The sequence below is a fragment of the Enoplosus armatus genome, chromosome 5 (assembly GCF_043641665.1).
Source record: "Enoplosus armatus isolate fEnoArm2 chromosome 5, fEnoArm2.hap1, whole genome shotgun sequence".
In the NCBI taxonomy this organism is placed as follows: Eukaryota; Metazoa; Chordata; class Actinopteri; order Centrarchiformes; family Enoplosidae; genus Enoplosus; species Enoplosus armatus.
In genome coordinates, this window is record NC_092184.1 from 8,213,182 (window position 1) to 8,227,899 (window position 14,718).

Below are 14,718 nucleotides of genomic sequence, written 5' to 3' on the forward strand. Positions count from 1 at the left end.
TTTTTTTTGACATATCAAAATTGGATAAAAGCAGATAAAGACCTGTATTGTGTCTATGGGAACCCTCATCAGTTGCTAAAGTTTCTTCCTGTTTTTTTTTTCTTTTGGTGTTTTTAATCCATTTTAACAAGGACATTTTCAGCACTGTTTTCTCAGCGTTAAGCTAGCTATGTGTTTACACAGAGACGCAGTTACATCTTACTCCGCCTCGGACATTTCCGCGTTCCATTCAGCTGCAGACTTGTACCGGTCGTGCGGACACACGCACTTCCATTCATAGTACAATTGAGGGTCTGCGTCAATCTGGTGTTCCACGCATGCGCATTTCCCGATCCACACTCCTTTCCAGTGTGTGGCGGTAATGCAGCATAATGATGTTTGCCAACCACCATAAAAATGAAACCTAACCAACCAAACAAACGAATACTAGCCAACAAGAGGCAGATTAGGACAGGTCTTCGCGGAATGCATTGCGCGAGTGTTTAGGGTGCGCCAGGCTTCACCAAAATGCATAAAGGAAAATTAATACAAAAGAAAGATTCTCTATATTTGATGTATGAAATGGCATTAATGTGTGATGTGCAAATTGCATATCTCTAAAAAACATCATGTGCCCCAAGTCTGCCCCAATCTTGTGTCTTGTATACAAATGTGCTTTTATTAGTTTTACCTGTGTATGGTGGGTTTTATTAAGCCGCTTGGGCAAACAGACCTGGTGTGATGCATCTCCAAGTCAAAGAGAGATAAAGAACAAAGCAGAGACTGGAGGGCTCAACTTAAAAACTTCATTTCCATGTCAAAGTGTCAAAGAGGAGGAATGTCAATCAGTGCTCCGGATCCAAGTCTTTTGTAGGTGCTGCTTTAAAGCTTTCTTTAGTGAGTATGTGCTGGGAGCAGCATGTTTTGCCATTGGTTCTTCTGTGGTAGATCATTGCCGCCAGTGTCTGCTGTCAGTCAAATCTATCCCCACTGGGGAACCAGTCTACAAAGCTCCAAGATGACAGCAGGTGTAATAGCAAAAACATGTCATATTTATTTCATGCTCTGATGATTTGTTTTTCAACAATTTATATTAGAAGCACACAGCATTACAAACCTCAAAATGCAACTGTCATCCAGTGTCAAATAATTTGTTTGCAGAGTATAGAGCCATACAAATTACTTGTGTCGCTGAATGACAGCCAGGCTTCAAATTGTAATCTATTGAGGAAAAAATCCACCCACTGTCACCCTATTTGCATACATAAAGTGGCCTATATATTCCTTTCAGAGTGATACAAAGGTATCAAGACATTATTATCGAGACATTGTTATTATTATTATTGTTATTGTTATTATTATTTTGATGTTAAATCGATGTGTTCCTTCATGGCCCTCCCTGTTCTGTAAGATCAAGCAGAGCAAAGATAAATATCACAAACTTTTTATTTTCAATGATATTACACCATTACATTGTACAGCTGTATACTGCACATCTCTTGCTCCCTGCTGTTTGCTAATTGATCACATCAATATTCCCAACATTTCGACTTTGTTGCAGCTTTTAATTGTCAAATGTGAACAGCACCAAAAGTAGCAACTTTCTCCAATCAGTGGAAAAACATTTTTACGTGTTGTAAAGACATGTTTACTACCAAAGAATCAAATTGGTCCAGCTGATTCATGTTTGCCCTACATGCTTCTCTAATCTAATGATCACAACATTTCCCATACACAGCATCTACTGTAGTGAAGAGCGGGGGCTGTGATAAAACAATCTCTCCACTAGCTACAATTGTATGGTTGTGTATGGTTGTGTGTGTGTGTGTGTGTGTGTGTGTGTGTGTGTGTGTGTGTTATTGTGTTATTTGTTTGTCCTCTGAGAAGATTACCTTCTTCCACTTCACTTCTCATTTCATATTATCATCCTCATCAAGGCTGTGATCCAAAATTAGATCAAGTGCCACATTCATACAGGAGCTCATTATAGTGCTACCACAGACTGATATGTGAGGAAGAATGACCGTTGTTTGTTGTATTCAAATAGCCATCAGCAGCAGGAATGATCTATGTGTTGCTGCACATATTTTTGCACAGTTGCACAACTCTTTTTTCAATGAGTCTAACATCAGTTGACCTAACTCTAGTCTACTCTAAACACATAATTCCCTGGACCATAATTTTTTCTATAATTCCTTTGTTTACAGACTCTCTGAGCTTTAATATATGGGGGGAATATTCTGAGGGATATCTGAGAATTTTACAAATGAGCCACATTACAGGAATATACCAGCATATGTTGCAGAACCTCAAAGTGTTTTCTCACATTTATTGCCTTAGATGATGGATTTGAGCTATTTTTAAAAGTTGTACACTCACTTTTCCACAGCAAGTCCAACTTTAGTGCAAACTAATCTGTTTACCCCTTTAGTACTTAGTTGAAAAACATTTATAAACCAATAAAGTTTAAGGGCCTGGAAGCTATGGAGGAAGTTATAGAGGGAAATTTACATGTTTACTTGTTTTCATCTGAACAACTGTAAAAATAAAAACAAATAAAATAAAAGCAGTATTCATTTGTTGAACAAGCATGTATATGAATGTATTTAGGCCTTTTAAGTTGTTCCATTCAATTAAATCTCTAAGTACAGACATTGCGTTACTATCCCCAGATACACAGGGCATTGATCTTGTGTGACAACAGCACTCCAGCGTCATCTGTTTTATGTAAAAAGGGACCTGAGCTCAGTGCACATCTCTTCTCTGATTTTGTTAATTGATGATTTAATATTTTCAGCCATTTGTAATAATGTTAACAGATCTAAAATGACAACAACATTTAGAGACTATTTGTTGGAACAGTGTTCCCTGGTTACATGACTCATCCCAGTTGTGTGCTGGGAGTATAGAAAAATATAGGCCGATACCCTCAAACCTGTGCTGGTCTCATCTTCTACTGAAAATATTATGATAGTATAAAACATTACATTATACATTATTTTTCTGAGAAAAAGTCTTAAATTTCTGAGAAAAAAAACTCACATTTAAGTGGTAAATTTGTGAGGGAAAAAAAATGTTTTGTTTTTTTTTTGTCAAGGAACTACATCGCTTCACTTTGCAAGATTGGATCTACTTCCGTATGACGAAAGTCTCTATGGCTACATTCCCATGGAAACCGCGCTCACGCAGGTCCAGTGAAGTATGACAGCTACAGTAGCTTGGAAAATAGCAACAGGAGGCACTGAATTTGATGAATTTACTGTTTGTCATACCACAAATGAGACAAGATTTTCCCTAGCTAGCGTGCTATTTCTTAACTCTATGTTCAGTGGGTGTCTGTGTTGAGTAATGGAAAACATTAATTCTGAAGGACTATGAGTTAACAGTTTTAGTCCAGCATAGAGGCTGGTGGTGCTGTGATGAATAAAACACTATTTTTCCAAGTTTATTTCTTGTAAATTTGTGACTTTATCTCAGAGAATATTCAAGTTATTGTGAGTTTTTTTTGCTGAATATTACTGCCCTCCCCAGCTCCATAATTTCTACCTACAAGGGCCCTCATACGCCATTGTACATTCATGTGTTGTGAAGAAATGGTCTTTGGCACAATGTTGACAACTAGTCAACATAACTATTTTTATGAGGTTTTTATTCAATTAAATTTTTATTCATATAAAATTGTAAATTGTACAGTTTCTTCCTGTGCCTTTTTTGTTAGCCTGACAGTGTTGTAACTATGTTTAGTATAAGTAAACACTGAAATATAAAAGCCTCTGGGGAATAAACCAACAAGCCATTTTAAACAACTGTTACTGTACAGTTGTACTATAAAATGGAAAGACAATTAGTGCCAATGAGTGGATTAAAACCACCTATTGGTTGCATGGATAAAGTAGTTATAAATGCTACTGTGTGAACAAATGTAAGCATTGTACTACCCAAGACCACATTGATTCAAACAGAAAATCTCACACAGGAACCCAACCACAAATTGAGAGCAGTTAGCATGTCCCTTATGCCTCTTTACCCTCCAACTACCAAACACCAAAATACTTCATGTGCAAGAATGTTCATTAAGGAAATAAGTTTCTATGTAAAATTAAAGAGGCATTTTTTCCTGTGAATATTAGTTTATACTTAAAGGGCTTTCAACAGCACATTAATTGAGAAATTAGGTCACAGAATCAAAGAAAAAAGAAAACGTGAAATTTCTCAAAACATTTTAGGCTGTAATTATTGGTCAGCAGGCAGTAGGTTGCAAACTGTGCTGAGCAGGAGGTTCTGGAGTTAAAAGAAGCACAGTTTGAAATAGTATAAAAAATGAATGTGCTATTAAAGAATGCCTCGGATGCCTTCATGAAGAAAACAAAGGCTCAAATTGTTATGCAGTTATTTCTTCAAAGCTGAGGACAACAAAACAATGATAATCTGGAGGGGAAGCCAAAATGTAAGTCTCTCAAACTATACCTGAGCAACCCTAATATTACACTTATTAAACTATAATAGGCCTACACTTTGAAAAAATCAAATCCTGCCACTGAGGTTCTGCTTTGTTAAAACAGATGCAGAGGTGGTGATTACATGAGTGCCCCCTGTTGCCTGAATGTAGATCTGCTTTACTCTTGGGGTTCTGGTTCAAAGCATGTGCACCTTGGCACATTCACATTCTTGTGAAAGCTGCTGCATGTGTGCTCTCTGGCGATGCTAGCAGCCGCCTTGAAACAGACTGACAGCTTCTCTGTGGCAGCTCTGATGCTGCAGGCGACTTGATGAATGAGAGGAAAAGCTGGAGAGATTTGTGTTTGACACCACAGAGGTACTTACTAGCTCCCCTCTGTACTTCAGGGCAAAATGCAAGGCCTTTGACATTCAAATGCAAGGCCACGGCCTTTCCTGTTTGCTTAAATGATATGTGATGTTTGAAATTAGTTCCCAAAAATAGTCTTTCTTTGTGATGCAAATTTCGATGTAAAATGGTGATTTTGAGTTTCTTCTTTCTCTCATAGTTATTTTCCTTGTGTTACTATTATTACTTTTTGTTTTAAAGTTTGACACTTTTTTGTGTCATGCATACAAAACATCAGTAATTCATGTGAATCAGATCCAGAATGAAGCGCGTAATTTCAAAGATTGTTAAAAAAAACTCAAAAAATAAAATGTATAAATCATAAATTACTAATGAAATGTTGTAATTTACAGTAAAAAAGAAATCAAATTAAAGACTGTTGCTTATCTTGCCTTCTTTTCTAAGGTTGTGAGACAAAATTATTAAAAACACCAAAATGACCATAATAAGCCATTTCATGAAAAAGTATCACTCTTATGTAGAATGTACAGAAGAAGAATGATCATTGAATCTGCCGATTTCAATAGCAACAGGAAAAATACAGGTTGCAGTAGCAGTCGTAGTAGTGGTAGTGGTTCTACTGTAAAGTCCAATATAAAATGAATTCCCTTGCACATGACGAAATCAAAGAAAATCGGTGGAGTGGAACAAATGGGACAGATCATCCCAAAATGATGATGATATGGGTGATCTGGGTTTCATTGCAAGGGGATTTTAGTATTTAATAGACCAAGGGAACAGTTTGTGTATGCATGTGCATGTGTATTTGTGTGTGAAGGAGTGGAGTGAGTACATACGTATTCATTGATTGTCTCGGGTTTGCACTGGATGGCAGAAAGTCCAGGTAGAAGAAGAGGTGGAGGGGGGAGGATGTAGTGCTGGGAGGATCTAAGGGGGTGAGGGAGGGTAGCAGCTCCAGTGAAAAGTCCTTCTGAGGCCGTCATCAAGTAATGGCTTTGTCTTTTTTGCCTTGTTCAGGTGCATTAGCCTTGTACACAGCTGTTTCCAGAGAAAAGTGACGCTACCACACAAAGCGTGACAGGAGAGCAGCAGCAAACTACAAAGAAGTGCTTCCAATTATAAGTTAAGAGGCATCTCTAAATGAAGACGACATCACAGGGCAGGGAAAAAGTCAACACAAATTAAGATCTGAAGCTGTGTAAAGGTTTAATGTTTGGGCATGAAACTAAAACAAAGGAGGGGAAAGAAAGGGAAGGTGTGACTACAACTATGGAAATCCAGTCCGCACTGCCGGGGGAGTGTGTGCCTGTTTGTGTTGACTGGGATGTTTGAGAGATGGTCCTGGAGGAGCAAACACACCCAACCAACCGAGTCAACGCTCGTACAGCTCTCCCCTCACTATTCACTCTACTTTGACTTGACTTTCAAAGGCCAAGGATTCTCTCCCTCAAAGGAGATGCAGAGAAAAACAACAACAACAACAACACTGCAGCTGTCTATGTCAGAAAAGCAACATCTTGAAATAAAATTTCATGTTTCTCACGTTTTAGTATGTACGAGCTGATTTAAGTTGTTCTCTGCTTCTTTTTCAAAAATAATTTTTTGCATGAAGGGCTTTCACAAAAGCCAGAACGGTTCCCCAATAATATTAGTAATTCATAAGTACATTGCTCCCCTGTTCATTTTCTGACTCTCTGCAGGCACTACAGAGGTGAATGCCACAGGAAAATCATTCACAGTGAGGAGTAGCCTCCAGTTCCAGGTGGACAGACGGGACGATGGCGTCGCCTACACCTGCAGTGTGGAGCATGTGTCTCTTTCCAAACCCTACATGACAACTGAGGTCCTGGAGGTCCACTGTGAGTGCTGTCATACACACCCTGCAAAACTGGATTAGGTGCGAGATTAGCATTGAGGAGAAATACAAGGATTGAGATTACATTTATGTCTGCAGGTTTAGCTTTGCATTTGCCCAGGATTAGTGTAGGATTAGTTTGCAGGTAAGGGATTAGTACCAAGGCAGAACAGGGATATGGGCTAAAGCTAAGAGCTGCCCAATGAGCAAAGAACTAACTACTGTTGTACTTTGTCAGTGTTTGAGTTAAAGTCTCAGCACACAGTACTGTCATAGCATTGGATTTTTTTGTCTCTTCTTCGCAGATGCTCCCCATCTGGAGATCACACATTCACTGATTATTCCACAGGAAGGGCAATACTTCAAATTGGAGTGTGTTTCCATAGGCAACCCAATGTAAGTTGGCATTTATTTACTTCAATTTGGTGGCAGTTACTACCATGAAAATAGGCAAATTGGACGTGAATTGTGATTCCTTTTCATTACAGAATGTCATTTTTCAAGAATATTTCTTCAGCGTATTAAATAGTTCCTTACATTTAGGGAATCATAAGCAGCAAGAAAAACATAAAATATTGTATGTATTTTCCTTCCCAGACCTGAACCGGTGCTGTGGTCTAAAGATGGAGGAGAGCTGCCAGACATCGAGCGTATGATTGTGGAGGGCAGGGAACTAACCATCACCACACTAAACAAAACAGACAATGGCACATACCGCTGCGAGGCCAGCAACCACCTGGGGACCAGCGGTGCTGAATATATACTGTTTGTATATGGTGGGTACAGTAATGGCTAGTCTTGTTGTGGATGATCAGTTTTGCTGCTGCTTTATTCAAGGCTTTGCAGCACACTGTGTGCTAAATCAAAGAGGGGTGGTGTTCATTATAAAGATACAAAGCCAGCAGAGGGTTTGTCAATCTGGCAGCTTAACCTAAAGAGGCCACATATTATATATGGTGCATTTTATCATAAAAAAAAGCATAAAATATTTTTACAATAATAGTCAACTTAAATATGATGGATTTTTCAATAGAAGAAGATCACAAAGTTCAGCATCTCCTGGAATTTCATTGTTTCTGTCAAATAATCTACCAATCATAAGGACTGTAGACATGTTATAGATAATGAATGGATATTTAGGAAGGCATAAATCAGCAAACATGTTTTGAAGAATTAACAATTTCCCTGAATAATGTTTATTGTTATTTTGGCTATAAAGTCATGTGCCAGTTCAGTTTAGGTCAAATTAGTTTTCAAACACTTAAAAGACCCTTCCAGTGTGTTTGCAAGGTTTAGCTCCTCAATCACGAATCATGTGTACTTAACATTTTGGCTGACCATTTTTGAAAGCGTGTTGTAGAGTTTCAAATTTTTGGATGCATTTTTCTTACCCTTTGAGGCAGCCATTGGTTTCATTTTTGTAAATATAAAAAAACAATTAATCAATTCAATTCATTTTTATTCAAGTTGAAATAGTCGGTTAATTGATCTTTATATACTGCATTGAAATGGGTGGAAACCAATGTCTGGATCAGAACATAAGTGGACAGCACTTATACAGCACTTTTCAACCTTAGTAGTACAAAGCGCTTTTACTATTCACCCATGCACACTCACATGGCAGCGGTCCATTGGGGTCACACCAATTGGGGTTCAGTGTCTTGCTCAAGAACACTGTGACATGTACTGTAAATAGAACCACCAACCCTGCAATTAATTTGAGCTATGGCTGCCCCATTTTGGTTTGCAGAATAGGATAAAAAAAGGGTTAAAGGTGGCTTCCAACAACTGACCACAAATGTGAAATTAAGGATAGTATGTTAATTTTCAAGTGTTATTGAATATGTGTAATTTTGTAGATCAAATATATAAACTTGAAGATAACGCCATTCTAAGACCGGCACTGAACTTTCCTCAAGATTTCACTTCCAAATCTTGCCTTGGCACTGTGCGGGATAACCCAGTTTACCTCACTGTACTGTACATATCGCTACACAGGTTTAGCTTTTGGACTCTTCCTACGAGGAAACAGGGAAAAAAAGTGTTAAGGATGCAGAATTTAGCTTCCGAGTACCGCCTGGAGGAGAGATAAGTTAATCCCGAGACAGTGGAGCGGCTGAGAGAATAAAGACAGCATGGTGCAGGAAACGGATCATTAAGGCCTCTGCAGCACATGTTTATAACGTTTATCAAATACAGCCAAGTAAAAATACAAAAACAAGGACAGAATATTAAAATTCAACATGGATTTATTTGTTTCCATTTTTGCCAATTAAACAGTCCCACATGAGAGTGCAGTTTGTTTGGGAGCGACTTATCACAGCTCAGACGCTGGACTTATTCAAACTCACAAGCAGTTAGTGGATGCACAGCAGCTTCTTTGTTCGATTTTAAAGGCAGAGGCTTTTGGGGAGAGAGAGCCCTTCATTGGTAAAAAACGAAGGAAAAGGAGGATGACACATTTGTCCTTTCAGCTTTTGTTATCTGAGGCTCTTCTTTCAGCATGCCCATTGAACAGGGGTAGGCAGCAATGTCAGGCTAGTCCATATCATCCTGTCATATCTGGGAGCCATGTGCTGGACCAAAGTTTCAATTCTCACATTTTGCAGTCAGAAAGATTTTTGTATTATTTCAAATAAAAAAAAAACATTCAGATTTGTCGAATTAACCTGGGTTGTTAGAGTTAAACATGTATGCACCAGGGAGCTGTTTGTCACTTTTTAGATTAACAGAGGAAATAGCAAAACATATATAACCCTCAGCAGCCCTCTCACACTAAATACAAAGGTCCTGGTTTCTGGGGAAGGATGAAAAATAGAGCCGAGCAGGTAAAAGATGTGCGAGATGGGCTCATCTTCCAGTGATGATGACAGTCATTCTTCAGAGCTACACCGTGTCTGGCTGAATACTTACCGGGTCTCTTCGGATCATCTCAGCCTCTAAGCCTAATTTGCTAATGACAGGAGAGCTGAGTAGCAATAAATGTCATTGCTCCACCACAATTTATCACCGTCTGCAATTATGGTCCTTAATACACTGTATTAAATAAAGCAAAGAATCAGCGAATATGATAATTACTCTGAGTGAGATGTTAGAGAGATGGTAACAGATAGTAGTTTGGTTAAATACAGTTGAGAAATGACTGCATCTGTTTATGAAGCTGCAGCCCCGCTTCTCACCCTCTTACCCTTATATTTCACTCGTCCATTGTACATTTTCACCTCAGCAAGCATGACACCTGATGAGTTTTACATTTTCTGCGTCTGTGGCCTATTTACCAACCAATCACCAATTTCTTGAAAATATAACAGATGTACGAAATTAGTTCTTCATGTATGACTCATCCTTTTATATAAAATATATTATAAATATAAGAATAATATTCTTTCAGATATTGCTGAAAGAATTTACTAATTCAGAGCTTAAGTCATTTGTTGTCATTATGTCTCTTGTATTTTATTATCTGTGCATTTCCTTCATTATTTTTCCTGTATTAACTGAGGTGAAAGACCACAATTAACCAACTGCACCAGCCACATGCAGTAATTGATTTGTGCTGTTTGATTTTCCTGTACGTTTTCGCATGGTGAGCCTGTTCCCCATGGAGAGGTTTGTTTTTGTTCCCCGTTGGTCCTGTTTTCATTAAGCAGACGTCGTCACCTTAGTGCCTCCATCTTCAGCTCGCCTGCCTCCTTCTCTTGCCTCTATTCTTCCAATCTGTTAATGCGACATTCCCACATCAGGCATAGGCAGTCGCAGTTGCGTTCACAGGTACACTTGGACCCCTCCATGGCCCCGCCACAACGCTCCATGCACTCACAAACATGACACTGAACACACAGTTGATGATTGATGATCTAACAACCAGGCTTTGAGCTAGAAAATAGCATTGTTTTACTGCATGAATTCAATACTCTATTTTTTCTTTTTGCTCTCTGCTTTATTTTTTATACACAGCACTGTTATCTCCTAGCTGTTTTTTATTACTGTTTCTGATTAGTTTTATTATTGGTAGCTGACAATATGCAGACTATTGTAGGAGTAAGTTACCATATCAGGTAGTAATTTTTAAAATTTACATCTTTGCAAAAGAGTTTATACCTTTGTTCTTAGGCTGAATGGTTTCTACCATTACAACCAAACAATAACAGCACATGCAATTACGCTTGAATAATGTTTACCAAAATCACATGCTCCACGTCTTTACTTCAGTTCATCTCTCCTAATGGAATTAGTTGTAGTGTTTGTGTGACTTTGCCATATTGAACCACAAGAGCACTCTGCAGGTAGAACATGCTAAATGGTTGCCTTGACAGTCGAAATAGTTTTGGTGTTGTGATGGACAAAACACAAAGGTTGCTTAGATTTGGGATGTGCTTCATTTTGATAGTCAACCCGTGAACCTTAAAGGTGGTATGTGGAGTTTTCATGAAAACAAACAAAAGTTATGATTATATTTAGTGTTTCTCACCAAAATGCATTTTGTGCATCCTTGAGGTCTAGCAAACATGTTGAATGCATTTCCTTGCAAACCTTTTTTGTTTTAATACTGTGCATTTTTACATCCATGTTTACCAGCTTGCAGTCTTGCTGACTGCCTTTGCAAGCGCAACTGTCAATCAGTGGAATAGCTTGAGACTGGCAGGAGGAATGTGTATTGCATCGACCTTGTGCATGTGGGTCCCTGTGCACGTACACAATACAATGGGAGCCCACTCATTAAAACATTGCTCCATAGAATTTCTAGTGATAAAAAAAAACTCCACAGGGTACCTTTTAAACTGTAAGGACTTGGCCTCTCATAAGGAAGGTGTCTTTTTCCGAGCAACTTTGCCATTTAGCCGCATTTTTTTACTCTTGCTTATCCTTCATCATAGACTGCCTGATATTTGTTGTTGAGGTGCAGGTGGATGATATGTTACCTGATACCTGAATGATTTAAAGCAGATGAAAAGTCCTAAAGAGATTTTTTGCTCTCAATAATAAAGGGTCGGCCCACACACAAAAAAAAAAAGTACAAAAAATATTTTCATATTTTCTCATTTACTCTAGTGTTGCAGGCATGCAGATAGTTTTGGTTTAATTTACCCAGGTTTTGAGATATTTGTCTCTGAGATCTACAGCAAAGGTGGTGAATGGAATTTCATTTGTGATGCTCAAACATTTTATCAGCAACATGTTTCTCAGACAAATTATCATACAGATACTGTATCTTTCAACCTGAGCAAATACTAATACTATATGCATGGCAACGTACCACTAGAGGTAAGTGAGAAAATATGTTCATGTGTAATTTTCGGTGAACTGACCCATTGAGGTTGTACATTGCTAATTACACACCAAAAATCTCAGAACGTACGCCTTTGTTCTCCATCTTATCCTTGTCGATGTATCTTGTGCTGCTGTCCTTGTGACCGTTTCCAGTAACTCCAGTTAAGCATGCATTTGGCTCTGACAGCAAGCTTCACTTACCGTCACTTCTGCACGCTGTCAAAGTAAAAACGCAAAAAAACAAACCATGTTAATTTCTCATGTTTCCTTTGAACTTTGTGGTCACCTTTTTTATCATGGTGTTGTTCCCCTCGTCTTCCCTTACTGCTGTCACTGTCTGCAACCATGGCAACAGCCAAAGACTTTCCAGGGCCTACAACAGGTAAATATCCCACTAGACGATCATTGCAAGCCAGATTTACAGTGTGTGATGCTGGATCTGGATCTGGGTCAGGACACATCACGACCTCCACACAGCATGAGCCAAACCATCACCATGCATGGATGCTCACTCTGCTGATGCCAGCTGCTTTCTCTCCAGCCATGTCACAGGCTGCATAAGTTATCACACAATATGTTTCTGGTGTGGTTTGTCTTTGTACTATGAAATAGACGGCTCTATCTGAGTGAAGTTGGGATGGAGATTGTATCTGTGCTGGTGTGTAAATATTTGATTTCAGATCATGCGATTGCAGCAGAAATAGAAGGGAAAGTCCAAAATTCTTTGTGGGAACTCTTTACCTACATAGTTCTTGAAAAATATTTCTGTTTACCATATTTTTCAAGGTACATTCATGATTTAATCTATGTGCATAGCTTGTGGTTGCATGCTATGTGTTTGTTTGATATGGTATTTATTTGTAAGATATTTTTCAAGGTTTAAAATTCTTTGGTTGTGTCTGTGTTAGAATTGAAACAAGATTCCCAGTTCAAAATACAGAGAATTGAGTCATTGATGTCACTGTGTGCCGCTGAAATGTCTGCAGTTTTCCTTTTGTGACAGTGTGTGTAGTTTCTTAAGTGCTGATTTTAAATGTTGCCTCTCTGTAGTTTGTTCCAGCATTGGCGTAAAAATAATCTGTGTATTTACATGTGAATTAAAGCTCAAGTATCTGGTCGGACCAGTATAAATACTTAATGGTCATTTACTCACACTTTAAGGTGAAAGCATAAGTAGCAAGTTGTGTTGAGATGACAAGTTCAGCTGCAGTGCAGCAAGAGCAGTTAAGCTTATCTCATTCCTGTGAGCAGTGTGCACCGGCCGAGTGTGATATGAAAATTGCTTATGCCCCTTGTTGACAGTGGAATTACCTGTACAGAGCATTATATCCATCGACATGCAACCAAAATTGAGTTAATTCAACTGTTGTAGCAAAACAGTTATTGCGTCAAAGTCTGAAGCACCTGCTTGTGAGTCCCTGATAAAACGACTCTGGTGGATCTATTCTGCATGGAGTTAAATAAACTGCATGTTTCAAAACTTCATCTTTTTTATTTTGAATGTCCCACACTTTGGGTTGCTGAAAATGAGGGTTGCATTCCGTTAACAGAGGAATATAATGAGGTTTGTAGGAACATTCCCGCCGTCATTTCCCAGGGTCACTTTGCAAAACTGAGCACAAGCCATAGCCATTCATCAGCTTGAGATAATGAGAGCACACAAGGTGCACAGTAAAGACACAGCCACTTACAGTTTATTACAGCAGACACAAAGGCATGCTCCTGTCTTGGAAACCTTCAGCTCGCTCTCTGCCTGGAGGATGCCTCATGTTGAATAACACTTATTTAAAAAACCTGAACCTCAGCAGCAGCTGCTGTGGCAGCAAACAAGGGAGAACACAAAAGATAGCATGTGTAGACACTTTGGCAAAAAAAACTTAAACATCACTCAGAGCTAGACTTCAGTTTTCTTGCAGCACGTTGCTGTTGCTAATGCACATTTTTGAATTGTGCAGAGATTTGTGGTATTTCCTATGATTGCTACTTTTATACAGTACCTCAATTCAAGCACTTCAAAGCAGCGATGTCATGTTGCTCTAAATATGACAGAAGCTCATTTGGGACTGTTGTGCTTTGTTCGCAAGTGTTAAATCTACATATTTTTAATAAATGCCTACAGCTGCTTTAGATAGCAGAAAAACATCTTGCAGGTGTTAATAGTATCTCTCCACTTTTCCCTCCATTCCCTCCATCTCTGTCTTGTTTTAGATCCTAATGCTTTAGGACAACATGGACCTGACCACGCTTTAATCGGCGGTGTTGTTGCAGTCGTGGTCTTCATCACCTTATGTCTGATAATAGTTCTTGGACGATATCTGGCCAGACATAAAGGTAAAAGAGGTCACTTGAGCTCCCTTGAATAACAATTTTCTTTCTTATACAGTATGTCCAGCGCTTTTCAGCAGGTGGATAACTTCCTGTGGCTCTGTATGTCTACAGGGACGTATCTAACACACGAGGCCAAAGGAGCAGAGGACGCCCCTGACGCAGACACAGCCATCATCAATGCTGAGGGAAACCATGTGCATGCAGAGGAAAAGAAAGAGTACTTCATTTAGACTTCTGCTACTCTTTTCCTTTGTTTAACGACAACTTTTGACAGCAGACATGCAATTTTAAGCTGCCTCAGCGTCACTACATGATCTGGTTTACTTTACTTATTATTCTTTTGTCTTCTCCAGAAATCTCATGCTTGGATATGCTTGTTTTCAAAGCATTTGCTGATAATATAGCCTTCTCCTTTTGTAATCAATGTAAACCATGTACAATTGGATTACTTCCATTTCAGTTTTACAGTGCCTAAATG

General features: G+C 38.8%; 1 protein-coding gene across 1 annotated transcript in view; it reads left to right on the forward strand.

The window, feature by feature from the left end:
* Positions 1-14,470, forward strand: part of cadm2b (cell adhesion molecule 2b) — a 133,168-nt gene extending 118,698 nt beyond the window's left edge. The window contains exons 6-11 of the mRNA XM_070905829.1: positions 6,487-6,645; positions 6,947-7,037; positions 7,239-7,417; positions 12,268-12,294; positions 14,121-14,243; positions 14,352-14,470. Coding sequence (XP_070761930.1) covers positions 6,487-6,645; positions 6,947-7,037; positions 7,239-7,417; positions 12,268-12,294; positions 14,121-14,243; positions 14,352-14,470 — 698 coding nt within the window. The remainder of the gene's footprint in view (positions 1-6,486; positions 6,646-6,946; positions 7,038-7,238; positions 7,418-12,267; positions 12,295-14,120; positions 14,244-14,351) is intronic.
* The last annotated feature ends 248 nt before the right edge of the window (positions 14,471-14,718 follow it).